Here is a 12,075-nt window from a genome sequence, read left to right on the forward strand (position 1 = left end):
AGGTGAGATTAAAATCGCGTATGTTGGGTACAGTTCGGACAACTGTGGTAACTGTGTAGCTTAAACAGACCCAGAGCCCAAAGTTTCCTGGTTTGATTTGCCATAAGTATCTGTAATTAGAAAGAGAGAGAGGTACTATGTCCTAATTATTTCTCTACCCCATTAACAATAAAACTAGTATTGCTTCAGACTCAATGCATGCTTCTACATCGTTATTTCTATCCTTCCTTCAATGGGTTAAAAAACCAAGCTACAAAATATAAGAGTTGCTGCTAGACTGCAAGTGACCATATAGATATGTTTGATTATAGCTCTGCTGGACTAAAGGTCAAAGGAAAGTTTTAGAATACTTAAGAGACAATTATCTAAAGTTCAGACTTTTCCAAAGGAATAGAACTAGAAATTATACAGACTATTATCTAAAGTTCACATTTTTCAAAGGAAAAAGGTAGGAGGAAATGTTTATTCCATCACTTTGCTGTTAATTTGTCTGGGTTTTTTTATTCTGTCAAGAATTTATTTACTACAAGTTCTGCATCACAGTAGTACTAACATGATTATTCCCCTTTCCAATAAATTTTAACATATGAGAATGACGTATTCTTATACATGATTAAATATTACTTTGCTCATGATTCAAAATTCCCAGCAGCACTTTTTATTTCTGCAAAGGAATATATGGCCTGGAAATGTGTTTCAGTTTTTTATTCATTTTTTTGTTAGTTGATTCAGCAGTTCAATTCTGGCATAAGCTGTTATTATTTAGGCCAATTGGTAAAGAAAAAAATAATCAAAGATACAAAATATGTGACATTTTCCAATTCTTTTCCTCTTCAGCACATTTTCTCCCATGAAATACTTTTTTTCCTGTGTTCTTATTGGTGTTTTAAGGGATTCCAGAAAGTCCAGGTCTCTAGAAAAATAAAAATTCATTCAGGTGTTTGCTAATGTGTCATAGGAATGTTTTGTGAATCGCCATTATATGCATGTGACTTCGATGGTGCAGGAGAGACAGTTTGATCAGTCAGTTGAATTTTTATAGCACAAAAACTTTTTTCTTTTGAACCTGATGTCTGCTATCAAATTTGATAGCAGTCATCAATCTGCTTTTTTGAAGACATCACAAATTTTTGACATTCATGAAAAGCAGGTCAGTTTGAAATACCTGTGAAAGCTTCAGTGCCCATATGGTTTGGCTATAATAAATCAGACAAAATATACTATAAAAATGGCCTCTTTTTATTTTCAGATTATTTTATAAGCCTTCTACGTGAATAGAACATTTATGCCTTTACCATACAGATTAGGCAAAAGGTAATCTTTCTTGTGAACTGCTGTTCAACAGGATTTTGTTTGAGACACTCAGTCATCAAGGAAGATCTAGTACACGTGTAAAATATTACACGACACAGTTGTGTATATATATTAACATATATACATATATGAGTTCTCATAAAAATGTTTTTGGGGTGCATAAACACATCCATGTTGAAAATATTAAGGTTAATCATGAAACAAAATTGTTATACTAATACTAATGAACAAATAGATTATTTTTTCATCTACTAACGACTGGCAAATTTATAACATGCAAACTCAAAATTGTTCCCTTTTAATCAGGTATTCCTTTAAAAAGTGTTACAGCCTAAGGCAGAAACAAAAAAAACTGTCTTACATAAACACGGGTGTATCTCTCAAAGCATTTTAATGGCATTCTTTTGGAAGCAAGGAACTGATGCTTCTATCTTGTACTTAAGCGTAGTCTGAAACATACAAATCAGTTTTTCAGCTCAGGGCCCATCTATGAACAGTGTTCTTTTACAAGGTGAACATTGATGAGGGTATGCTTTGAGTCACCGCTTCTGGTTTTTGCGCTAGATCAGAAAGCAGGTCATAAATATTCTTTCCCACTGGTTTTGTAATTACGAGAATAAAAAAAGATTTCAAAACAGTTGGGTTGACAGAGAGATATCACATCTGGGACTATGAATAGTGAATTGTTGGGGCTGCATTCATTGGTCTTGTTTCTGCAGTGTGATACTACCAATCTAAAGATGTGTTATTTGTAAATCCTTTCATAGAAAGGTAGGTACTATTGAGAAAATATGCAAAAGAATAATGATTAGGGTATGGCTAATAGCTCATGGACTGTATATAGAGACTTTTTGAGAGACCTTCGTGTCTTTGGACAACTTTATTATTTCCCGGTCTCTAAAGTGGGGATTGGAATCTTCCCTATGTTCCACTATTTTTCTGTCATTAGGTTTGAATTTTGAAGAAAAACAAAAATACCAGTATTACTACAGATCTTTTGAAAATCTGTGTTTAACATTGTAAGGTCTGAATAGTAAGTATTACAGAAGGCATGTACATGAATTAATAGTTGTGCAAAGAGCTGAAATGCTATCTTAGCATTCTCTTGAATGCTCTCTCCTAGTGCATTTGCAGATGACTGCTAAATATTATATAGCTAACATTTCTTAGAATGTCGTACATTTTGTTTTTTCTGCCTGTACTTTGGTAGTTTCCACTGAAACCTTGATGATAATAACTTAATTACTCAGTTATTTCAAGTTTTTATGTGAGAATAGATGCCATTTATGAACTGAAAAAGGAAATGAATGAGCTGTCCTTGTCTTTTCATTATCAAAAAAAGCAGGGAGTATCACAGTAAGGATATTCTTGCTGCTCTTCTACTTGTGCCAAAGGACTCTGTATTACAGAGAATCTGTTTTAGACTAAAAAATGTACACAAAAAGATAGGTCTAATAAACATGAAGAAACATATATTTCTGTTCTAGTGTTTCCAGTTGTAAAGTTTCCAATTAAAATTCTTTCTTCACATAAGTAACATATCCAGCATAGATAACAATTTCTACCAGCATAGATAACAAAGTCTTTAATACATTAACGATTTGATCTTTCTGAGAACATTATAAAAGGGGTAGAAAAAGACAGACAGAAAAAGAGCTATGTAGGTGTAAGGTTACACAGCAGGGAAGTCCACTGATCTCAAAATATTAGAGGCCATGAGGAAATTAAAGAATTGCAATAATGTGTGCAGAGAAAATGACACTTGGATGTAAACTGACTGCTTCTGCTTTTTACTTTTGTTCTGTCATTTTAATGTCCAACTTAAAATTGCAACATGCATTCTTGTACAAAGTGGAAGATGAAAAAAACTCCTACCTGCTAATTTCACATCCAGATTGATGTTGATGCCATTAAAGTCACTCAAGTCCAGCACATCCAAAAGGTAGCTTTGTATTAAAATTATTACATTTACTTTTTCTCAAAATCTTTAATCCAAGAGCCTCAAAAAAGATCAGGGGGTCTTGAGAAGAGTTGGGAGTCTGCAGGAAGCACTTGGCCCTGTGGTAAGCATGTCCTCAGTTGTGGTTATTCAAACTACTTTTGTCTAGAATCACACTGGACATCTCATAAAGACCTTCTGCGTTGTCATTCTTTGTTCCAGCTGTGATGGAGATATTCCCATAACAGTCTCTTTCATGGTTGTTCCACAAATTTGCTTGTAAACTTCAGAAGCTGAGAGTCATCCAGTGATCTAAATTACTGATTTGGTTTTATGTCTTACAAAAGGTAAAAATGAGCTCCAGATCTAAATTGTAGTTATGTATTCCTGGAGCTTTGTTACTCTGACCTTACACTGATGCAAAAATTTGTGATGAGTTAAGACAATTATTAAGATCACTTATCTTACACTATTCCTTAAGCCTGTAAGACAGAATATAGCTCCTAGTCCATCCCGTGTAGCTGGTACATCATCAGTGAAATGGCATCTAATAGGACTCTGGCTTTTCAATGAACTTCTTCAATCCCTTCCCCACATAGATGGGTACAGAATTCATGGAGGCTCATTTTGATTGAGAATGTCAAAGGACCTCCTGAATATACCTCACTGACTGGAGGTAAAGACTTAGTGTCTCTCTTTGCCTGTAGCAGGTTACCTCAGAGCTTTATTAACAGAGAGGATTTTTTTTTTCTGCGTGTAATTTTCCTTGTTTTGCTAAAAGTAACATGAATAAATAAATAACCTGAACAGCGCTATAATGAAGGATCAGTGGGTTAATTGGAAAGATGAGTGGAAAGTGATTGTCCCCTCTCCTGCTGAGCACCTGCTGCCAAGTTAATTCATGCAGCAGTGCTGGAGGTTGTTCCTGGAGGAGATTCCTGCTGTTTTCTCAGCTACTGGTAAGGGGAACGTCCACAGAGGAAAAAGCAAATCAGATAAATTGAGTTTATTGCTAATCAGCTGCTAGGATTTATCTTCAGGTTCTAGGAACCAACTAAAACGTCAGTTAGAGAGTCATTGTTCTTCACTCAAGAGTCACATCTCCAGCAACACCAATATTTATTTTAGGACACAGAAAAGAAGGGGAAGGAATTTGTTGCTGAACAAAATTCCCAAGGCAAAATTGAGTACTTGCCATCCATTGGCAAAACAATTCGGTCATTTCATTTTGCTTTTCCTATTGACTACTTCTGGTTGCCAGTTTCTTTCTGGGCACAACAAATTCAACTTTAGTCTAACACAGCAGTTTTTAACAAAAAAAAAATCCTCTGTGAAAAAAGAAAGGTTATTCTCTTCTCTCCTTGTCTTGCATCTCTTCTTACATGGTACTAACTATTCAGCCATTACAACTTCTTTTGCACTTAAATAGTTCAGCTAAATGTTGCAAATACCTTGCGTATCTCTTACTTTATGTCATTTCTTTTGAACTTGAATTGATAACCATTACTGGTACCAGGTAGTTTCTTATACTCAGCATAGCTTCGCTGATTGGCAGAAGTGGGCACTTTAGTTTTCTCCATCCCTCTCCTTCCTCTCGTTTTTTCTGCCCTCTTCTATTTGTCTCTTTATAGTACTCTTCCTTTTTTACTTTGTTTTACTCTCTGATTCTGGCTTATTAGAATTTTCTGAACCAGGCAGAGGAGTAGTGAGTGTGTCAGAAAGATGGAAGGGATCTCAAGCTGTCACCAACAAGAGCAGCTTCTTTTTTTCATTTCTTCCTAAAGCAAGTGCCTTACTTCTTTTGCATATCTGTAAAGGGCAGGGATGCTAGGGCTCAGCATATCAATCCTTTCCTCCAGCTTGGACAGAGAAGGACTGTACTAGGCTTATAGGAAGGAATAGGCTGTATCAGTACAGATTTCTGGAGCACGAGAAGTCACTGTGTAATATAACTGTAAAAGTCTCTGCGGTTCTGAATAAATTACTACAGATCTGACACTTCTGAGTGGGATTTGTCTGAAAGACAGAAAAAGCTGGAAATTGAGCCCCACATAATTTTTTCTCCTTTGAAAGGCGAAAGCAAAAGGATTAAGGATGCAACTTATGCTGAGATATTTTTAATTTTGCAGGAGGAAGTCAAATGGACAGATACATTTATTTTTCGGTATTTGAAAATGGGTGGGTGTGGAGGAGGAAAAGAATGCTATCAGATAAAAAATGTACCATTTACACATTACAATAGGTGTGGCAATCACTCTTACTTTGGTAAAGCTATACACGCCAATATTCAGGAAAACTTAGCTACAATATTATTTTACTTACATAACATTTCCCTTTGTTCCTTGCAGTTCAGCTAGAGAGCAAGTATGACACTGGAAGTGGTTTAATTTGCACACATGTGTGTTTAAATCTCTGACACATTCAACCAAGAAGGAGTACGGTTTTTGCTTAATTCAAAATGTGTGCTAATTGTTGACTTAAAACATACTTGACTTTTCCACTGCATCATAGTGGCACATATAACACTGGGTATCATCAAGGAGTTTGGTCCTATTTGAGTTGTCAGAATTCTTAAGAGCTTATACCTGAAATTTATATTCAGTAAACACATATGCTTCCTTTAATTTTAAAAAGGGCACAAGGAAGGACTAGACTATTTGTTTAGCTCCAGGGTGCCATCAGTTTTGATGTGACTGTTTCCAGCTTGAATAGATAAAAACTCAGGATTCCTGGAAAGAGTAATCGTTAGGAATCCTTTTTGTTCTGCAAAGGTATTATGAAGTGACCATATTTATACTGCTTTATAAAGCAGTTAATTTTTAGGTTGATCTTCATGTGTTACATACTCTAAATGCTATAAAAAAATGCTGAAATGATTACATAACCTGCAATATACATTATAGTAAGAACCTCTCTAGGCTGCGTAAGTGTGATTGGTGGGTGGTTCCACCATGGAAGGGATACAGTAAGACTGCAAAATCAAAGACCCTGAACTTCAGAAGGAGCCTACTTGAAGTTTAGTTTCTTAGTCACTGAATGGGAAAACAAGCCTTCTTTGTTCTCTTGTATGAGACAATTACCCCATGTGCTTAAATATCAAATAATCTTTCTTCATCTTTTGTTTTATGGCAGTAATGAATTAACTATAGGAGTTATCTACTGATTGATATCTTGATATAGGTTCAGGACATGATAAAATTTAGTAGTGTTTTGTTCTGTAATCATTATACCCTGTAACTACCTTTATTCCTTATTGATATGCCTCCTTACAAAGAAAGACTTCAAGAATAAAATACTGCATTTTAAATTTACTTTTTTGGATGTGAAAAATGTCTTTACAGTATTTGCTTTGTTCATGTTTTCCCCTCCTTTTCTGCATCTTTCTCTGGCTTTTTTACTTCATAGACTGCCAGCTAGTTCGAGCATACATGTGTCTCTTAATCTGGGGATACATGCTGCACAAATACCATGGGCTGTCAGAAATGTTCCTGGTGATCACCGTTAGTAAAAATTAAACATTTCTAAACTATTTCATGTTTTCAAGTGAGTACCTGACCAGTACCAAGATCAAAGTAGATACAAAGCTTTCTTACAGTCACTATATGTATATGCATACACATGTTGTCATGCACTTCAGGTACCTTTTTTTGGTTTAAACTCAAGAATTGGGTCTTTGTTGTATCTGTCATATGAACACTGCCTGTCTTCCAAGTCTTCTCTTCCTTATGCTTGCCACATAACTCTCACTAATTTCTTTCCTTCCATGGAATGGCATTTAGTGATTGTGTGTGCCCATTTTATAGCACAAAATATCAGGAGGCTTACTTTTGTTCATGACACTTCAGGAAAATTAACTTTGGTAGCACAGGGGAAGAGAGGTTAATGAAAGAAGCTACAATCTCCTTCTCCCAAATGTGATGCGCAGCTTTATTTTTAAATTGTCATTGGATTCCTCAGTAACACACACACACATTCCTATTCTGTGTGCCTCAGAATCTTTTTATTAATTTGTCGTGTTATTTTTGATGAAAGAACACAAAAAACAAACTAGTACAAGTCAACATGCACTCTGTTAGTATATAACTCATAATACTGAATTAATTTTTTTTATTCCACAGAATAAAGCAGTTAAAAGCTAACGTGAATACTTAAGTATGTAAATAAATCAAAGTGTTTTGCATATTTGACATGCTCACTAATAATGGTTTATACCTGAGCATTCTGGCACATACAGGATCATTGATATTTGATAGTAGCATGTTGTTAAATGGCTAGAATCTATAATTCTTACAACTATACACAATAGAATCTGTATGGTTACCCTAAGTAAAATCAACTTGTAATCATTTTGATGGTCAACTGAGAAATGAGTGACTACGAGAGGTTTAGCTGTATAACTTTATGTCTGGGTAGGATGCCATGTAGTCAGATGCCTATGCTTATGTTTCTAAAATGAAGTATCTGTATACGTGTGCAGAGGTAAGAATGTCCTAGACTCATTTCCTCTGGCTGCCTTCATAGGTGACACATTCTGTTTTGGTTTGTTCTGTTTTTATCATTGAGGCCCAATAAATGTTTAGATCGCCGAAAATTAGGCCTACAACTTTTAATACATTCAGCTTTTCCTTTGTCTTTATATTGCTCATTAACAAAAAAGACAGATCTTTTATAGCAGGGTGACCTATTGTGCAATTTATGCTTATAATGCATGGAACATTTCTTTTAATTGATGTATGTGCTTTATTAAGTTTGAGTTACTTTAACATTTCATTTCTCTCTTTGTTGTACTTGTTGAAATTTTATGACTGTGTGACTTGGAAAAACAGTGATGAATCATGATGGGAAGATATCTATAGGGATGTACGCAGAGAAGAAAGTGAGGGGTTGCCGTTATGATCATACCACATGACTCAAGAAAATGTGTATGTTGCACTCATTCATTTGGGGCATGGGCAGCCAGACAGAAAGGGGAAAGATTTCTGTGTCACATGCTGCTGGTATAATGAGTATGATAAAGTGCATATGTGTTTGTATAGAGGTTTTCTGAATGCATTAAGAAAAAGCTGTGGTTTTAGCAGATATTCTATGTGGTGAAACAATGCAAATTTTCCCTTTTTCAGATAATACTCTCAGCATATTGGCAAAGCATAGTGGATTCAGCCGGCAGAAGCAAGAAGTATATCTACTGCCAATCATAATAAGCGATAGTGGGAATCCTCCCATGAGCAGCACTAGCACTCTCACTATTCGGGTCTGTGGTTGCAGCAGTGATGGTATTGTCCAGTCCTGTAATGTTGAAGCATACGTACTTCCCATTGGACTCAGCATGGGAGCCCTAATTGCAATATTAGCATGCATCATTTTGCTGCTAGGTACGTATTCATTTCACAGCCTGGTGTTCAAAATTTTTCTGATTTCTGGGTGGCTGTAAGTAAGCAAAGAAGTCACATAGAAGGGCATACAGTCTAATGCAATGTAATGTGCAGCGGTACTGAGACACCTGTCAGGACTGCATCCCTACTGTACTAAGAACAAAAGCATATAAAGCAAAGTCCCAATCTGAAGTAGTCTTACACACAGGTTACATAATCAACAGGTATGGAATATGAAACCAAAAATCAAATTGGGTATGTTAAGTAGCGAGGTGGACACAGTATATACTGCACATGATGGAAAATGGATTTGTTCTGTCTTCTAAGACTTGTATGAGTTTATTCTGGATTGTAATGGCATAAGAGGCATTACAATTTTACAAGATAAGAAGCACTGTATATTTTAATAAAACATAAAAAATTTGTGTACGACATCAAGCAAGTGAGGGAGAGAGCAGTGAAGGAAGAGGCCTATTTCTGTGCTTTGCAGCTTCACTTTGTAACTGAGATTTACATCAGTAACTGAGATTTCAGCATTAAGCTGCAAAAACAACAGTGTAACCAATTTAGAGCTTTTTATGCATCTGTCCATGATTCTGAAACTTATGTATCTAAGCTCTTTCTTTCTCCCTTACTGTCTCATTCTCTTTTCAGTTATATAGTGTGAGCCTGTTGCAGCACGTAAAAAAAAGACACCAACTTCCTTCTGTCATCAGGGCTATGTTTTCAGAAAAACACCCTCTACTTTTGGAAAATTCCATCCATAATGTAGATCATTATAGGCTATGTTCAGTGAATGATGTTAGCTTGACTTCATCTAGGTTTGTAACTTTTCCAAAGGGAAAAGTTGTTTCCTAAATTTGAGGCTCAAAAATGGAAGTATGTGAAATCTTATTGCTTGTATAAAATTGAGCTTCAGATGTAAATATGAGCTGATAATAGAAAACTAGAGGACTAACCAGAGCTTTTGATCAAATTTTCATCACGTGAATGGGGTTGAAGTTAAAGGACTTTCAACTTTTCACTACCCTTATTACTCTTATTTTCACAAAAAGCAACCTATCACCTTCCACAACTGCGCTTAACAGGTAGTGCTTTGATTGGAAATTTTTTACCTAATCTGCCTGTGATGCTTTCTTTGCAGTCATTGTGGTGCTGTTTGTAACACTGAGAAGACATAAGAATGAACCTCTAATCATCAAAGATGATGAAGATGTGAGGGAAAATATTATTCGCTATGATGACGAAGGAGGTGGAGAAGAAGATACAGAAGCTTTTGACATTGCAACTTTGCAAAATCCAGATGGAATTAATGGATTTTTGCCTCGTAAGGATATTAAGCCTGATCTTCAGTTTATGCCCAGGCAGGGTCTTGCACCTGTTCCTAATGGTGTTGATGTTGATGAATTTATTAATGTAAGGCTTCATGAAGCCGATAATGATCCCACGGCTCCACCATATGACTCTATCCAGATTTATGGCTATGAAGGAAGAGGGTCAGCAGCTGGTTCCCTTAGCTCATTGGAGTCCTCTACATCAGACTCAGATCAGAATTTTGACTACCTCAGTGAATGGGGTCCTCGCTTTAAAAGACTTGGAGAACTTTACTCAGTTGGAGAAAGTGACAAAGAAACTTGACAGTGGATTACAAACTTTTTCACTGTTGACTTAATGATCATGTAATATTCTAGGGCCACTGCTGTTAGTTAAAACTAATGTGGCTTTTTGTTTTAGAGGCAAGTTTAGCGCCAGTCATCTATAAAATCAACTACATTGTAATGTTGAACCAAAAAAAAAAAGTATATGTTAGGAGGTTAAGTCTTGTGGAGTGTGAAGTAAAGTATGTGGAGTGTCTAGAAGTCTTTGGATATTTGATATTCACTTGACCACTCTGAAGATGGAGATTTGGATCTTTGATTATCTTCAGTGAATTGAAAAGAACAAAAAGAAATTGGTGCTTTCTTAGAAAATGGACTTGCAGGGATTTTGCTGTTGAACAGTAGCTCCTGCCAGTATGTGTAAAGCTAATTGTTTGTTTCTGCATTGCCAACAAAGATCCCACCACAGAAATGTTAAAAGCAATATCTTGGTCTTCTTAGCAATGCTGAATAGAAATAGCATTGTAAATTCCTACTGGCTTCTACTGTGCAGTGACCATACATTGTACATACAGTAACTGTTGGCCACGTAACCACAGACTGAATATCATCTTTAAATATTGTGTCAAGCCTTAAAATATTCACATGTTCTTAATCCATTCCAGTGATGGGTAATAAATCCTACTAATGTGCAAAGATTCAGAGGCAGGGCTACAAAACCTTGCTTTACAAAAGGATCTTTTTCTAGAAGAAGGATCAATCCTGTGCTTCGTCTTCTGAAAGAAAAGGAAAAACTGTGAAAGGGGATGGACTTACATATATGAAAGAATTGCTGATTTTATTGCTAAAGATCAAATTTATTTGTTTAATCTTTGAAATAAATATTTTATTGATGTCCATTACTGCTTTTATTTATTAAGACTGATAATCTATAGAGTAAGATTATGACGAAAACTAAATTATATCCGTTAGATTTTTTTTTTATATATATAATGAATGTTTAATACATGTACATTTTGGAAAGAAAAATGACAAATTGTTGCAGGTTAAAGCAGTAACCTATCCATTTGCAGTAGCTGAATTTTAAGAGAATGCTGGCAGGAATAAAACTTTCCCAGATAAAACTTTTGACAGTTTTATATCTTCTTCATAAATCTAGTACCTGGTGTTTTTAATACAAGCACAAACAGCTGGAAGTAAACTGGTTCATGTGAATATTTAAACTATAGACTTTTAGAAATCCACACATAACACAGTACAGTAAAAAAACATGCTTATAGTTCTCCACTGTATTAGAGCAGGAACCAGTGTGTACATAACTTTACTGCTTATGTTATTAGCATTTCTTTTCTATAATATTCATAGTGATGCACCAGGGCTCTTGCACACAGAGAAAGAACAACACTAGAAGCTGCAAGCATACTCAATTTGTAATGCAAACTTGCCATTTAGAAGTAGCAATTGTATAATAAAACTACGTATTACATGCAAATCATTTTAATTTTCTACTTTGTTTTGAAGCTATATTATTGTTTGTTTATTTACTCCATGTATTGTATTCAGAGAAACTCCTGTATTGTTTCCTACTTTGTGAAATATATTTTTATAAATACTTTTCTTGTTATTGCTTTTCTTTCAGTTTTACCACCTGTACACTGCAGAAAGGAATCTGCCTGAATAACTTCATAGTTTGTTGAGGAATGTAGTTCCTTCAAAATAATTTATTTATTAGTTGAATACAGTCAAAATAAAAAAGGATCATATTTGAAGCAATTTTTGACAGTGTTTGCAGAATTAGATATGCAGCAGCCTGCGACCACGGGAGTTATGTGTGTCTAATTCACTGCGCCAT

General features: G+C 35.4%; 1 protein-coding gene across 6 annotated transcripts in view; it reads left to right on the forward strand.

Moving 5' to 3' along the window:
* Window positions 1–11,767, forward strand: part of CDH8 (cadherin 8) — a 153,450-nt gene extending 141,683 nt beyond the window's left edge. For 5 of the 6 annotated variants that reach the window (XM_072873261.1, XM_072873264.1, XM_072873262.1 and 2 more), the window contains 2 exons: window positions 8,374–8,625; window positions 9,770–11,767. In XM_072873261.1, the coding sequence (XP_072729362.1) occupies window positions 8,374–8,625; window positions 9,770–10,263 (746 nt within the window). In that variant the 3' untranslated portion in view covers window positions 10,264–11,767. Of the gene's footprint in view, window positions 1–8,373; window positions 8,626–9,769 lie in introns of those variants that run through there. The other variant, XR_012044175.1, reaches the window with a different exon arrangement.
* The last annotated feature ends 308 nt before the right edge of the window (window positions 11,768–12,075 follow it).

This window comes from Ciconia boyciana, chromosome 9 (assembly GCF_034638445.1).
Source record: "Ciconia boyciana chromosome 9, ASM3463844v1, whole genome shotgun sequence".
Classification (NCBI taxonomy): Eukaryota; Metazoa; Chordata; class Aves; order Ciconiiformes; family Ciconiidae; genus Ciconia; species Ciconia boyciana.